The sequence below is a fragment of the Limulus polyphemus genome, unplaced genomic scaffold (genome assembly GCF_000517525.1).
Source record: "Limulus polyphemus unplaced genomic scaffold, Limulus_polyphemus-2.1.2 Scaffold3549, whole genome shotgun sequence".
In the NCBI taxonomy this organism is placed as follows: domain Eukaryota; kingdom Metazoa; phylum Arthropoda; class Merostomata; order Xiphosura; family Limulidae; genus Limulus; species Limulus polyphemus.
Genome location: NW_013669159.1, coordinates 63,502 through 81,100, shown reverse-complemented (window position 1 = coordinate 81,100; position 17,599 = coordinate 63,502). Strand labels below are relative to the sequence as shown.

At 34.4% G+C, this 17,599-nt stretch overlaps 1 protein-coding gene across 5 annotated transcripts in view; it reads right to left on the bottom strand.

Moving 5' to 3' along the window:
* LOC106469568 (thymidine kinase, cytosolic-like) overlaps nucleotides 1-17,599 on the bottom strand; it is a 52,890-nt gene that overhangs the window by 29,008 nt on the left and 6,283 nt on the right. For 4 of the 5 annotated variants that reach the window (XR_002612873.1, XM_022398120.1, XM_022398118.1 and 1 more), the window contains exons 2-6: nucleotides 15,655-15,686; nucleotides 8,576-8,689; nucleotides 7,518-7,617; nucleotides 6,141-6,230; nucleotides 4,011-4,130 (exon numbers count right to left, since the gene is read on the bottom strand). Coding sequence is in view for 4 of the 5 variants with exons in the window: in XM_022398118.1 (XP_022253826.1) it covers nucleotides 4,011-4,130; nucleotides 6,141-6,230; nucleotides 7,518-7,617; nucleotides 8,576-8,689; nucleotides 15,655-15,686 (456 nt within the window). In the remaining variant the exon portion in view is untranslated. The remainder of the gene's footprint in view (nucleotides 1-4,010; nucleotides 4,131-6,140; nucleotides 6,231-7,517; nucleotides 7,618-8,575; nucleotides 8,690-15,654; nucleotides 15,687-17,599) is intronic. The other variant, XM_013930069.2, reaches the window with a different exon arrangement.

Below are 17,599 nucleotides of genomic sequence, written 5' to 3'. Positions count from 1 at the left end.
TCTTTCGTCTGACTATGTTGGCAGGTCTTAATAAGGGCTACCGTCTAGCTGCTCTGCAATAACCCAATCTGTGGAGAAACTGTTGAACAGATTTCGGGCTCATCCCACCAACTTTGGCCACTTCTGCAGTTGTTAATCTGGGATCCATTTTGATGCTCCTTTTGACAGCCCTTTTTGTCCTCCCTGATGGACCAGAATGACCTGGATGCTGCTTAGTTGTTTCCTTGTCGTGTTTCCTGAACTGCACGATGATTCTGTTGACTGTTGAAAGCGGGATTCCCAAATTCTGCAAAATTTGCCGCTGACTTATTCCACCATCTGCTTGACCAACTATCCTTCCCCTAACAAAATCTGACAATTTGAGAGAAGCTTGAGTTCTAGGCATGTTGTAGCACAAAATAATTAGTGTGCGGACCATTTTCATTTATATAGTGCTTTGTGAACACAAATTAGGTAGCATAAATCAGTTAAATGATGAAAAATTAGGTGTCTATTTACTTGTGACCACTCGGTGTATATATATATACATATAAGTATACACATAGTATTTTCATATAGTACTAGTTTACCTTGCAAGGGACAAGAAAGATCAGCTAAATAAAAAGAGATTCAACAAGATATTTACTACAAACTAATAATGTATTCTATGAATAACTGACCTCTTGAGAAGTAAAGAGATTGAACACAAATGTACAATCACAATAAGTACTCTATTCAAATAAACACAATGAAAATGTACTTTATTTGCCCCAACAGTCAGATGCCTTTACTGGAGAATTAGGTTTGAAGTTATTCTTTCTGTAATATACTAAACTAACTCAGAGATCATATTAGACTAACTCTGTTGAGATCCTGTTTGAGACTAACTAAATCTCATAATACTTGTTTACTTAACTCATTAATGTCTGACTTTTCCAAAGCAATTAGCACTATCTATGTGGCTAGTAATTACCCATGAAATATATGAGAGGTCATAACCCCCAAGAGATCATCTGATTGCCAGTGAAAAAGATAATTCTCTAATTTCACACACAACAGATAAGTTTTACTATGGGAAGGCATAAGGTACTACTCTAGGTGAATGACACAGAACAAAAGGGACTTCATGACCTTCTTTACCATTATGTTATGTGGAAACTGCATATACTTGCACAAATAAATTTCGAAAAATTGCTATATTAATACAAGGGGGCTAGAAAACACATGGTATGTTTATATACTACTCTCTTCCTTCCCCTCTAGTTCAAGCTTAACCTTGAGCCAACATTAATCTTAAGTTTAATGCATTAACATTTACAGATACATGTTGGTCAAAAAGCAGTGTAACTTTCTTTCACCCCTGTAATAACATTTACATGCAACAAAGATAACACAAACCTTTAACAAATAAATTCAATAATTACATAATGCCACCCTTTAATAAACATTACACAGCAAAATAATCTTTAATACAGAAGAATGAACACTGTACATAATAAATACTTTTATAGAAACTGAGGAATCAAATTGTACATTCTAAAGTATAATGCCATATATAGGAACCTACAGTAGCAAAGAATGAAAGAAACGATGAAACTTTTTAACAATTACATTTCTTAAAATCACATTATACATAAGAAAATAAAACTCTTTAAAAAAGTTAATCACAGTACAAAACTGTAAAATATATAAAAAAAACTTTTTAATGATGAAGTAAGATACAATCAGTCAATAAGCATAACACCATTTCCTTTATCAGTAACTATACTGAAATCTTTAATAATGGAATACAGTTAACTACACATTAAAATCAATAATTATAAAACAGAAATTCATATATCAACACATATAATAAAAAGGAGTCACACGAGAACATGGTGAAACATACGAAATAATCCTTACAATAATATAAGCAAATTAATAAAAGAAATAGTTTAATAATGACACTTGATTTTAATTGTTATGCATTAAAAAAGTCAACAAAGGCTTTTGACACCGTTGACATGGCAAGTTGAATAGCTTCTGGAGAGGGTTGCTCAGCCCTGGAAGACTTAACCCTTTGAACTTGGCCTACTTATACTGTAAATAGGTTATGTAACTCTCTCAAATTTCATTCCAAAAATAAAAACAATAATAAGAGGAACTTTCCTAAAGGCATGTAGTTTTAGAAAATTAATCAATGACTGATAAGTTCCAGTCATATCAATTAGGAGTCCATCAGCAGCAGTTCGGCTATCAAAGCCACTTTTCGCATCCAATGGTTCCTCATATGACTTGTCGTGAACAGCCAGGTGAGGCCTTTCAGCTCTTTCCTTCTCATTCTCTGGGTCTGGGTGAAATAAAAACAAGGCTCTCACCCTCCTCTGACTTATTGGGATTTGACCAGGAGGAAAAGAAATTTACAAACAAACCTTTCATGCGTCAGAGGAGGGTGAGACCATTACAATGTCAACCAGTTGTGCCCGTACACCAATTTGATTTGACCAGGAGGAAAAGAATTGCATGAAAGGTTTGTTGGTAATGTACAGACACAACTGGTTGACATTGTGTGATTTCATGCATCTCTTGACTACTGTAATTTGTAGCTTAGTGGCTTAACTCGTAATACCACAAGAAAAAGGACTTGTCCAATTGGAACCAAGCTGCATCCATGCTACTGGCATATATCAACACCACACCCAGTCTTCATGGTAATATATATCCAATTCTTCATCACTCTATCATAGCATCTCTTTGGACCCTTGTTAACCTTTCTTAGCTGTTGGTGTTTGAGCTCATGTATGTAGCAGAACATAATCACTCTATATTGCGTACATTATGGGACATCTGCTGTAGGGTAGGATAATACATCACATCTACAAGAATCAATACTTCCTACACAAACATGAGCATGTTCATCAAACAACCCATTGATCTCTGTTTAGTTGTTCTGCACTTTCATGATGTACGATAAATGCTCATCAAAGTTGGTTTAACTAAGATTAACAAACTTTAGAAGCATATCTTTAAAGTATGTAGTACCCACTCTTCTATATCATCAGACTGAGGTTATAAAGTTAAATGTGTGTCTTTACTAAACCCAACACTTTAAACACCTCATTGAAAAGTTGGCTGTTGAAGTTAGCTTCCTGATCCATGTAGATTTCTTCAAGTGCTCTGTACTGTACAATCTAGTATCTATTACGCATCAGTTATAGACTGTACTGAGTTAGTTAGTTGACAGCCAGAAGCATATATTGATAACCTCAATTTTTCTCTTGGAGTAGAGCAGCAGAACCTAGGGCTACTGTGCGTAAAGGAAAACCAACATTCTTTGCTGGAGATTACATTCTTTTGGTCAAGTTTTTCTCTGGGTGGCACAGACTTTACAGTGCTGACACCAGCAATGAACATCTTGACCCAAATATGGCCAAAGGAATCACCACTGAATGTTAGCACAAATGCAAGTGACACCTTGGTGCCCTCCAATCTTTATGTTATGTAAAGTGAACCTCTTGCATTAGAACTATGGGAACTACTAGCTGTGTTACAGGCTGAGGACCATGCTTCAGTGGTTGACAGCAATAGGACCATACATATTCTTGCACTCATAACTGCTCATAAAACTGCCACAAATTACTTGCACCCATGCTACCTCCTCAATCTGAACTGGAAGAACTTCACCTTGCTACATTATTTTCTAGTATTGATGCTTACGACAATAAAACTAACATGGCTTTCTCAATTTCTTATTGATAAACCTTTGGTAGGAATTAAAACAACTGCAACAGCAATTCACTTTATAGTGACCCAACTTTCAAAATGCAAAGCAAGTGCTTTGCTTCTCTATCCAAAACTAAGTTTGGGTAGAGGTATCATCAGTATCTACTGTAGCATATAAACTATGGGAGGATCTATATTAATACAAAGAGACAGAAAACACATGGTACACTTATATACTACACATGTATAATTACATAATGTTAGATAGTATTACTTGGTCTTTGTTTAAAAAAAGTTGTTTTTACTTTTTAACAAACATCTTAAATTACCTGTTTTTCTGAGCCTTTTCTCTTGGTGTAAGAAGCCTCTTCAAAACAATTCATACAAACTGCAGTGAGTTTAATTACACTTTCAGCCAGTGGAACCAAAAAGAGAATGTTACCAAAACCCTACACAATTAAAAAATAAAAATAATTTTTAACATACATTGTATTTATAATTTTAGAAAAATTGTAAAATTTTCTGTTTATTGTACATCATTACTAAAATATAACAATAAGCTTATACAGTAAACAGTGCCACATACCCTAACTTTGGCTTTTAAAACTAATTCAATCAGAAAGCATTATGTTAAAAGAAGGTCCTTTCACTATTGCTTCAAAATAAAAAACAAGTTGTGGAATGTTCTCTAAAATAAATAATTTTATTTGACAATTAAATCTCCGAAAACAGTGAAACCTACTGAATAAAAAATTAACTTTAAAAGTTTGAAAATGAAAATCATAAACATTAACATCTCTTTTATCTGTATTTTTACAATTCAGTTGCATGAAATGAGTTTAGGTATGAGAAATTAATTACATTGCATCACCTAAATGACTGTAGAATTAAAACATTTCTACAATACAAGTAACTTATCATACATAACACTGACAAGGACAGAAAAGTTTCGTACAGTAATTCATTAGGAAGTACAAGAAAAGAAGGCTGAAAAGGTCCTCACATTATTGCATGTAGCAAACTCCTACTACAATAATGGTGTTAATCAAACAAGCCAAACCATATCAACAACTTTTTAGCATCCACAATAACATACAAGTGAGAAAAGTATTCCAAAATAACAGAAGATTTAGAAAAACATTTCATAATATCCAAAAAGGCAAGAGATCAAGAATATAACCAACTTGTTAGCACTAACTAGGTGTGTTTAAAAAGAATATTATATACAGAGCACCTTACAAGTATTAACTAAAACACGAGATAGCAAAATCAGCATTTTATTGGTATATACAAAGAAAGAAGTTTGTTTTGAATTTCATGGAAAACTATAAGTATTGTATTTGAAGTGCTAGACCAGAGGGAAGACGGCTAGGCAAGACTGTCTACCACCAACTTTTGGTCTACTCTTTCACAATGAATAGTGGGATTGACCATCAAATTATAAAACTTCCATGGCTGAAAGGGTATGTTCAGGGATGGGATCCGAACCTGTGACACCCACAGATTGTGAGTCAAATACTCTAACCACCAAGTCATGCCATGTCTGCTCAAGGAAAGGAGTTCAGAAAAGTTCTTACAATTTATAAATATATATATATATATATATATACATATGTAAGCAACATAATAGCATTTACATGAATGAAAGATTGCAAGATATCCTCATAATACCAGCAACATATTAGTAGATATTAAGAAAGAACAAAAATATCAGTTGTTAGAAGATACAAGTACAGAAAATTCACAATCGAGGATGAAAGAAGAAAATGATTTTACAGTGTTAAATATCTATTAGACAGGAGCTAGGAATAAAATCCATGATATATGAGAACTGCATTTACGAGCACTGAAGACTAAAAAACAGTCTCTAGAACCTAGTAGCTTGTAAACAGCTATAGGAACAGTGTTGAAAAATAACCATCACAATACTATCATCTTATAATTCTTATACACAATATTCTTTAAAATTTGAACATATTTCCCAGACCAAAATTTAATAATCCTTACATTCCTTACCATTTTTCAAATTATGGTACAATGTGCCTGTTCAGCTGGTATTTAAAATATTCTTAAACTATAGTCAATTCAGCAAACAATGTACAACTAGAAACTGTATTTCTTAAGTTTTAATCATAAATAAATTTTACAAACTCATAGACTTGTATGGTATATGTTTAGTTTCTACACATTATTTTAAAAAATGTCCAAGAAGAAATAAAAACACTATATAATATGATTGTTTTCTGGAAAATGTAGCCATATTTTTCATATAATGGCTGTTAAACCAGCCAGCAGTTAAACTGCACAAAGAATCCATTACTTTTATATCATTATAATAATCAATAACTAAAACTAACAAAAGTAAGACAATTTTTTTCTTTCGTAATAAAATGTTTAGAAGTAGAAAAAAAAGCATTTTTAATGATCAGTAAACATGTATATAATTCTCTTACACTCACCTGTCTTTGATATGTTCCATCTAAGGCAGCAACAATTACCACTTTTCCAATATTTGCCATTTCCTCAGCAAACTCCACTATATCTGAAAACTTCAATAAATTGTTTTTAATAATAATAAAAAATTCTATAAGAAACTACTACCCATTACTAAATTATAGATCATAAATTTTATCAAAGGATGACACCATGACTTAATTATTTTTTGAACAGAAACTATGAGCTAGACTTAAGTGTCACTTTATCCAAAATTAAATGAGAATTGAAAAAGTGATATAAAAAATGCTTTGAACAAAAAGCAAATTCATATATACTAGCAGAAACTGCCCTATGGGTAGCTGTTTGTGCTAGTAATTACTAATCGTAGTATTCATACCTCATTGAAAAAAGTTTTGGAAAATTGAACAATTTTTTTTAAAAAAAAGGATATTTTTTGTGGGAAGTACTGCATGGGAGAAGTGTTTGGATTGTGCTCTTTAGTTATACACAACTCATCGCATAAAAATTATTCAATGTACAGACCTCAAATTTTTCATAAATCTTACTGGTATAAATTGGAATGTTTTTATATATTAAAAATGGTACCGTTTATTGAAAACAAACACAAGTTTTTTTTAAGAACTCCAGTTTCTCAGTGCTACATTTATAAATGTAGTACTGAGAAACTGGAGTACTACATTCAAAAATTACCTCAACAGAGATATAATCAGTCCTAGTAAAAGTCATGTTCTTGTTGTGAGGAGAGTACTTTTATTTAAAATTGTGTGCTATTATAAAGAATTTTCTAACTGTCTGAATCTTGAATTCTCAAAGTGTGAAATTTTTTATGGAAATCTGTTTGTGGTGCCATTCAATAGATGGTGCAGGTATTTTGGTTAAATACATAGATACTGACATACATGCTATGTCCATTATAGTGAGAAGATATATAAATCTGAAAAAAAAAAGGTTCCATGGAAATGGTCAATGTCTCCGATTCTTATCTATACAGTCAAAGGAATGTGGTATTCTTCCTTTCCTGTTGAAACATTAAACCCTAACCTACTTCTTCAATTCTCCAAAAATCTGAACAATATTCAGATGACACAATATTTAAGTTTTAATTTAGTAGTGCAACTATTATACAAGCTTGATGTTGCTGGTGTTTTACGACTAAACAAAGTTTTAAGGTAATCTACAATACTAATGCATTTTGTATGGAATAGTTTAATTTCTCATACTACACTGTATATAAGCACTCCTATACTTATTGTATTTGTTAAATTATTAGTCATATTGACTAGGAAACTACTTTTATAATGAAACATCAGTACGGTTGTTTATTAAAGTTAATAACAAATTCATGTTCAAAGTTAGATAGAGAACAAGAAATAAATCACACTTACAAACTGGCCTTCATCAATGCCAATCACACTATACTTCTTGCTTTCATCTTTAAGGCATCCAAGTTCAGTAGTTTGGACTGCTGGTAAAGTCTGACTGCAGAAATTAGTTCGAAATAAACAGGTTTTAGATATAACAATGGAATATGAATAAACATTTAATTTTAAAAGAGAAATTTAAGCATTCAATTTATTGTTGTAGAAACATACAAAATGTTTCCTTTAAAAGGGCATCTACTTAAAAAAACTAAAATTATTGCATTTAGTCTCTTGTCCACCATTTTAACTTTAGGAAACAGGCAAGAATGGTGTGTAAGTAAATACACATCAATCAGTGAATATAAATAAATTAAAGAATAATTCATTTTACATATATTACAGACACGAGTTGAAAAAATATCAACACAAGTTTAACATGCTTCTTAAAGCAAAGCTAATGGAAATCTAATCAATACGTAATAAAACTAAAAATTACAAGAGGGAACAGAGCTCTAAAGAGCTCTAGGATAAGTAGCAGCACAGCATAAATGATAGGGTGCAACATTAATATCACTTGAAATTTGTTTAAAAATTAGAAGCAAAGTTAGTTGTCAAGTATAACAACTTTTAGTTAATTCTGGTTCTTAAGACATTAATACATCTGAAGAAAGGTGTTCTGCCACAAATGTCATGATAATGAATGTTTCCAAGTGGTTTCAATATTACACTGAAACCAATAACTAAGGAAATCATACATGAGTCAGGATTATCTGAATTTCTATTTAATGCACTTATACATAACATACCACAGACTATGCCTATAGTCAGCACTTAGCATCAGAAGTTGACCAGTTATTCACCAATTATTTACAAACATTCTGTGCATTAATGCTACTATCTAAAAAAGAGAAATGTGAGCTACTTTGTAGTGGTCACCAAGATCACTAGATGGCATCAATATTCAGTTGATCAACAGTGAATAGCTGAGGTTGGATATTTTATTAGTATTTTTCAAGTGAAAAGACCTCTACTCTCTTGTATATAAAAATATTTCCTTAAACAAATAACCTACTTACTGGTCATGGGTAGAAACCTGTTCAGCACTATAACGTGTGTCATTTGCATACTTTATCATCAGACAAGAGTGGTTGGCTACTTCATACCTCTTCAGCCTTCTGATAAGTTCAGTCCTAAGCAATGAAATAAAATATTATTGTTTTCTCCCTTTTTCTCAAGTTCATAAAGAACATAGTTATATAAAATTAAAAATTTAAAAGAGAGGCCAAAACAGTATGCACATTACTGTGTGGTATTGCAGAGTAAAATATGGACACAATGTATTATATAGCAAAATAATCTTTATTTCCAACACACAAACACAATCAAAGTTCAAAGGCAAGTGAATTTGATAGCACCTTTACTTGAGCTCTCAGTGTTCAAATGTTAACATATGGTAATTTCAAAAAACTATATCTTGTTCCAGACTGAGAAAACATGGCATTATATATGAGAAACAACTATGTAATTCTTCTCAGGGTGCAGGTATTACCCATGTGATTGATGGTCACATTGGGGCATGACTTGACGTTCAAGTAGAAAAAAATCAATATTGGTTTCTATACAGTATTTTCTACATTACAGAAATCTTTCTTGTGAGAAATCGCATGTGACACCTAATTGACTAGCCAAGTTCCATGAATAACTTGGATGAAAGGAACTTGGCGGCTCCCTTGACCAACTTTCTATATTAAGGAAACTTGCAACATGCACAGAAATTTTGAAAAATTTATACATTCATTAAGAAAATACATACTAGCCTTAAACTGTTATAAACAAGTTAACTGTAATGTGGCTCAAAATAAGAGTTTATAGTTAACTTGCTTTTATAACAATTTCTAGGCCTATTGGTTTCCAATATTTCTTCAAAAATAAAGAAGTTTTAAAAACTATTGTACAAATGTTACTACTATTAAGTAATACAGTAACAACAATCAACATGGAAAAATGATGAGGGAGCAACAAAACGCATGTTTAGAAAAGAGCATCATTAAAAAATTTTGCACACTACTGATAAAGCATACAAAAATATACACACACACCTTTATGTTTTTTGGTACTGAAATCGGTGGCCAGTTGATAGCTAATGTGCTCATTCCAGAGAGCCTGTACTCACTTGAGCAGGCTTCTGTATCTTTTTTTATCCTTTAACATGTGGATTAATTATTCCTAAAGGAATGGAGTGTTGCAAAGGTTTGTACAGATTGATATGAGCTAAAAGTTCATCTCCCCTTGAATGTAATGAAAATGATATTGATGTAGGTAATCAATGATTGTGGGATATTATACTACAACTCTGATATGGCAACAAAAAAAATGTGTAATATTAACTGTCTTTTCTGTCTTTGCCAAGAGAAGAAGTATTTTCTCATCTATACCTCAGCTGCCAGAGAAAATCAGTTTCAACAACAGAAGATGTTGAAGTCAACATTATCCAACACTGCCATTAGCCTTGAGGCTCCCACCTAAACTCATGTACTTACAGACCATAAGTGGCCAGTCAACTCCAGTCAAAAACCAGGCAACATTGGGTATGTTTCATCTAGTTCATGGTAGGAGAAAGATCCCAACCAGCTTCACCTTGACACCAGGAAGCAGAAGGTAAAAGAAACTTCCTTTCCAGAAACCTAGGTAGGCAACACATATGCATACCCAGTACACAACCAACACCAGGCCATTGGGAATCTGACATCCAGGCAACAGTAGGAAGAGGAAAGCAAAAGTGGTGGGTCAATTCATGTCCATAATCAGGCAGCATCAGGAATTTATTGTCCAGTCCATGGTAGGAGAAGTATCCCTACCAATCACATGTGCATGGCCTTATGATGGCTGGTCCTGTGCTGATTCAACACTAGACTGCCCGGGAACTAATATCCAGGTAGCGGTAGGAAGAGGGAAAGCCAACTGGAAGGGTGAACTGCATTTGGCAGATCCATCCAGTCCAAAACCAGGTGGTGTCAGGAATTTTAAATCAGTTACATGATATGAGAAGGGTATGCACAATCCACACCAACAAAACACCACCACCCTACTCTCTACTGAGTGGAAATGGTCACACTCAGGAAGAAGCCCCACCCCAGCGGCTAGGAACTGATAAGTGGCAAGGACTCCACTAGAAGAGCCGGGGGTGAGATTCAATAGGTGATTATAAAAACCTATTTTGAAAGGCACTCTTGTCCCAGTTTATTCAACAAGGACTGAGGGAATGGGCAGTAATCCCAACCCTGCTTTACTCATGATAGTTCATGGAGTTGGTACAATCTGAAACAGACTTTCTCTATGAAACAATACACCAAGAAAAAACCTCAAGGTCTTGTGAGTGTTTCAGACTAATGGTGCAGGTTTAACCAAAGTATACCCTGACAGGCACTGCATACCAATCAGCAGGATCCTGAGATGTAAAAATGAGCCTCTGTAAGGGTAAGAGATATAGAAAAATAACTTACCCATTTAGAGCCGGTATTGGGTATGAAGAATGACAACAGGAGGCAAACTATGTCCAGAAGAAGGAGAAGAGATGGCCACATGATGAAGGTAATGTGTGACAAACATGTGAGGTGTAGTCCACATGCCAATATGAACTATTTCTTCCAACGGAAAACAGAAGTGAGCAGAGAGAGGGAGAGAGTGAGATGATGAATTTGATGAGAGAATAGATGGAAAAGACAAGAATACCTGTCTAGATGGATGAGTTGACAGAGTCAACCTGTAAGAGTAATGGGAGAGACATCCCAGGTAGAAGACGAATTCCAAGGGGTAAAATCTTGGAAGTAGGAGCCATATAAAGGAGAAGTGTGAGCCACATAACAACAAAGTGCCAGCACAGGACAATGAAGATGATCAGGATAGGAATGTGAATAAAGATGAGCAATGGACGAAAAGGAAATAGGGGTGAACATGCCATTTCCCCTCTCATACCAAAGACGATTTAGGAAGAAAAGCATAGTTAAGATAAAAGAGAATATAGGAATGATTGTACAGGATACAGGAAACATCTATGGCATACACTTCCAACCTACAATGCCTACATGCAAAAAGGAATAAAAAATGGGTTTTAAAGGAAAGATGGTACAAAGAACAACAAGCCAAAAATTCAAAGGGAGGTATGGCATGGAGAACACCATTCAGATTCCAATCTGGCAGGATGCAACAGGCAAAGGATCGAAATATTATATTCCCATATTCCCACACAAGTTAACTTTACTTTTTAGTTGGCTTTCCCAATTGGTAATGCATGGTCCATCTGTATTCCTTTAGTTATGACCAGTTAAAGTGAACAAATTACATGGATTAAATAAATAAAAAAACAATTCATTAAGAAATGCAACTTTACATGAGGGAATGTAATCTTCCTGATAGCTTTCCTTCGAGTGAATGTAATTTTATTTCATTATTTCTATCCCTAAAGATCAAAACCACAGAGAAGGGGCAGGAGAGGAGAATAAGCAACGAGTACAGAAAAAACGAAAAGTAGTGGACAGAACAGCGTTATATCCTGCAATGGTAGAAATCAACAAACTACTGTCAAGGAGCCAAGTGAAAAATTCAGAAGGTGGGGAACAGTAGATTTGGAAGGGAAGAAGCCATGACATAGAGACTAACAATGGAAAATGTGCCATTTTTGTTGTTGAATAAGTAAGAAGGAAGAATGAATGGAGAGAAGGAAGGCTACACACGAAAAGAATCTATATGCATCTTGCAATGGAACAGAGAAAACTCAAGCATGAAGACAAAGTGTGGATACTACTGGGTGAGCAAGGGGAAGACGAGTTTGAAGGAGTAGGAAGCAGGAGAGAGAAAGGGGAGGAGAGGACTGGAGAAGGTTTAATAGAGGAGACCATGAATAGGCCATCCAGAACGGAGAGATTAGAAGGATCCAACATGGAGCAGTATGAATAAGGGAAAGCACCTGTGGAGATGGATAAGAGGGTAGGCCTAAAGATAAAGGTTGGCTCAATCCTGACTAAATGTGTACACAGTCAGAGCTGAATGATGTGAAACAGGGAAGTATATGACAAGCAATGAGGAAAATGTTGTGACTGGGCCAAGAAGAGGAGATTGAATGTGTGAAAATACACAGAACAAGACTATGAGTGCCCCATAACAATTGGTATGAGAAATAACAGTCAAATTGTCAGAATGGATCATGATGAGATGACTGCAAACCATGGAAAGGAAATGATCTACAGCCTGACAAACAGTTAGTAGCTCCAAGAGATTGATGTGGAGAGTCGATTCTACAATGGGCCACCGACCTGCAATCTCCCAAGTGTAAAAACACCCACAACCCCACCAGAGGGTCACCTGTAAACAGATGAATACAAATCAAATTGTTGGCTTTGTTGAGCCACCAGGTAAAATTGACCTATAGGAAATAAGGAGTGTGAATGGAAGCATACAACAGATCCAGAGTGAAGTTCCATTGATTGTGCAGAGTATACTGAAGACATGTGCACCACCTCAAAGTATTCCATGGAAGCCCAAGTTCCAAAGAAAAAAGAAAGATAAAACCTCTCATGCAGTGAGAGAAAAAGTTATAGCCTTGAAAACCAAGTGCTCCATATCCCGTAAACAAAAGCAGAAAGCTGAGCCCTGCTGAGGTAGGAGTTGAAAATCACACCCACATGAATAAAGTATTGAGGGGGGGGGGGGAGAGATATGACTACTCCAATTTGACCAGCTAACCCAAATGTGTCGACTCCTGAAGATGGAGAAGGGTATAGTCATAGGAGGTTTGTTGGGAAGTAACCATTAGAAGCCAGTCGTCCATGTAATGGTGAAACTGCAGTTCCAGTTTGTGAATGTGACAAGAAAAGCTCTGACCAACTGACAGAAAACATATGCCAATACAAGGCTGTATGAGAGAGCTCAGAATTTAAACATCTGACCCCTATGAACATACCCAAGGTAACAGCTAGATGTTGACCATTGTCATCCAGAGAGCTGCAGTGAAAGAACATCACATCAGAGGTTGAGAAAAGACTCTATGGTAAAACAAGGGAAGCCAATGAAGTGATTTAAGTTCAAAAGATTGATAACAGGACACCAATCCTCTATCATCTTGAGGACAACAAACAGATGGAAGTAAAAACCCAGGGAAGTAGCAAACACCTGTTCAATGGGGCCTTCTGCAACAGATCCAAAACTGTCTCTGAAAGATGCTGGCAAGAAAGTAAATCGCAAGGAGGAGGGAAAGAAATGGGAACTGAAGAAAACAGAGGAGAAGAAAAACAAAGAATCAGTCTAATATTCCTGCCCATTTCCATCAGTTCCATTCTCACCTTCATGTTGGTGCTAGCATGCCTTGTCCCCCTCATTTGTCATACATGCGTGCTGTGGCCTACCATAGGTTTGAGTTTCCTTTTCTTGGTTCTCAGACTCTGGAGTCACTTATTCAGGCATGGGGTTCCAGTCCTTCTTCCCTTTGTTATTCCTCTGCCCAATTCTCACTTCCTCATCTCACCCTAAGTACTCTCCTATATTATCTTACAACTGCCCATCTACTTTCTGAGGCTATACACCATTCTCCTTAGGTGTTTTTGGCAGATATTTGATCCCTTACCTTTTCTATGTTGAAATATTTGTCTTCTTTGGCTTTTTCTCATATTCCTGTTCCTTTCACCTTCCTCTTCTCCCCCTCCCATGTTTCTGCTCCTAGCCATCAATTCTCTCACTGTTGCCTTCTACACTGTTAATATTGTTGGTGACTATCTCTTAGGATCAGGCACAGTGGGAGTTCTGGTTTGTTCACCTTTGACACTCTTTTGCAGCAGATTCTTAGGTTCTTTGGGTGCTGTCAAATGGTAGAAGGAGAATTTTTTTTTTTAAATCCAAAGCCAGACCAAAATGGAGCAGGGAAGGGAAAGAATTATGATATAAAGGAGAAAGGGACAAAAGGTAACAAACCTGAGGCACCCTATCAAGGAAGGAAAAATAGCTGTCAAAATCACCTTTCACATAAACAGGTTCCCCAGGGAAAGGAAGATCAGTTCCCAGGTTAGGAGACACATGTGGCCACGTGTAAGATTCCACCTCTCAATGCACTAAGGAATAAATCCCCTTGGAAAAAAGCGTGAAATCTGATGCCACAATAGTAGCTTTTCTGGTACAATCAGGATCTTGTGGATCCATACCAGAAGCAGTAATAGTTACATGAACCTGTGAGTTTATAAAGTGGAAATGAAAGATAATCTAAGAACTTCCCCAAAGTAAAGGCAACACTTGTCAGTAATTAAAGTATTAATCACTGTGATATACAAAAATTTTGCGCATCTGCACAAATGAGTGCCAAATCAAGAAGTGACGATTGTGTTCTAGAGTACAGAGGGAATCAGTTGTGCTAGGAGAGTGTGTTGCAATCCCAATGGTGGAGGGTTGTTGCATATTCATTTGCAAGATACAATAATAGCTGCTTGTTTCAGTGTAGCTATACCACATGTAAATACATGAATTTAAGTGTGAGCCTCAAGGCTAGTGGTGAGCAAAAATTTTGCATATAGAGGGCAGCACAAGTTGAGGAAAGCTATTATGTGAGATGAGGTAAAGTATTATATTATAACTTTAAGTTTTTTTTTATTATAGATTTTTTGCATTGTTACCTTAATGTATATATATTTATGATCAATCTAAATATCCTAAGCTGGCTAAACCTCATGAGATATTATTGGTATTAAAGCCAAAAACACTGTTAATAGCAATGGTACCCAATTAATGAAACAGTGCATTCTAATTTTTATGTGTATAAATGTAAAAAAAAGTGTACTTAATTAGCTATACTGATTACCAAGTTGATTGTTAGTTCCACTCAAACACATGGCTTACTCAAATTGGATTTTAATATTAATGTATCAAAATTAATAATGTGATACAGTGAGTGAAAAAACAAACTACATTTAATGTGAATAAATTTCTGTTAATACTTTATCTTGTCCTTGTGTCCATTTTACTTCTTGAGCTTTGTGTTTTTTCTATCTGCAAGCATTTTTTTCAAACCCACATTGAGACCTTAAACTTACCTGTTGGTTCAGTTTTTACCTGTGAACACTACAGTGCATTACTCAACATGTATGAAAACAGCTATCAAATCAACACTACTTACGTTTTTCCTGAAAACATAGGCCCAAAAATAATCTGAAAAAAGACATACAGAAAATTATGAAGCTCTAAAAACAGTGAACATAAGAGTACTGAGCAAGACAATGAAACAAGAACACAATCAAAGTTAATAACTTATAACAAAAATAGCTCAAATCTCATTACATACATACATATGTATGGCAAACTAATTCCAATCTATGTCCAGTTTAAAACTTTTAGTTATAAATACCATAATTATATCTTTCACTGCTATGCTATTACTGCATGTTGAAACAAATTTATATTACATTTAGTCACACATATAAATAAGGACTTACAGGGAATTTTAGGGAAACCTTTAAAGAATCATTTGATGAAATTAACAATTTTGTCAGATAACCAACATGGTTTTACTAATGTATTAACTTTTTTGAGGATGTTACTTCCTAGTTAGATAAAAATAAAGGAGTGAATTTGATTTACTTGGAATTTCAGAAGATTTTTGATAAGGTGCTATATAAAAGACTGTTTTAAAAATTAAATAAGATGAGAGGAACCAGAAAGTTGTTAATAGAGTTCATTCTAACTGGACTAATATTTCAAGAAGGATCTGTGCTACAAATGTTGCTTTTATATTAAAAATGTTGGTAGAAGCCTAGAAGTTGTTGATGTGATCAAAATCTTAGGGTGGTTGTAATAAGGAAACTTTGATTTTACAGAGAAACTTTGGTTAGTTTAACAAACACAGGGCAGATGGCATATAATTATGATAAATCTATGATTATGCACGTGGGTTATCATAATTGAAATTACACACATAATTTAGATTTAAATACTTTAATTATATGGATGAAGGAAAGGATACTGCAGTATTGTTTGATACCACTGTTAAGTCATTAAACAAACAGAAATTTTATTGTAAGTATGTGTATATCTAAGTTAAATAACTCATTATGTCACCACAAATGAAAGGTTTTTCTGTGTGGCTCAACTAATCTCCACTCAGTTTGCTACAGTGACAAAAGCTTTGAAAAACATACAGATTTAAGACTATGCTATGAGGGTGTATTAATTCTTCAAAATGGGCACATCTAGTCAACTATATACATCACAATTGTATAGCAGTTCTAAAAAGTTTAATCACTAAACATATGTATAAAAACTATGGTAGTTAATCCATCATACAATAGAAATATTCTTTGTTATAATTTATGGATTATATCAGAAGTAAATTAAACAAAATATTTGTAATAAACTTTCTGATGTACATATCTGTTTGTGATAAAGTACAAAATGGAAAATGTTTAACAACATAATATGCACCTTTGATTTCACACAATGAAAATTTTCTGCAAACAATACTTACTGGACGTTAAAGCTTGGTGATTAAAACAATTAATGTCATGCCAATAATCAACTAATTGAAATTAGTGTTTCCAATTATTACTTTTTTTTTGATTTCTCATTATTTTCAATCAATTCAAAGTTGTTCAGCTTCATTGATTTGTTTTACCACTCATGATAATAATTAACTATTCAAATCTAGTGTTTCTGATTATTACTGTTTAACTATCCAAGCCTCGTGAGAATAATCGATTAATGTGCCGCACAATTAACTGATTAGCAAATTTCACTAACTGCCTCATCTTTACTGAATGTCATCACCTTTATGCACTGGTTAAACTGCTTCTGAAGAAAATGTGATTCGTGAATGCATTCAGTGTTAATTGTATGATTTTGGAGTGGTCACATGAAAAACACTTAAAAATCTCCTTACAGCTAGTTAGAACATTAGGTAAGGCCCCTAAAAAATAGTTCTCTATTTCCAGTTAAAAGTAGTGCAGAAATATAAATTTTTCTAAGGTATGAAGTGAGCAAATGTCTTATTGTATTAATCCATATTCAATAATTTTAAGCACAAGTTAAGCTATTGTTGTGTCAGCGAGGTCATGTGACTATATCACACC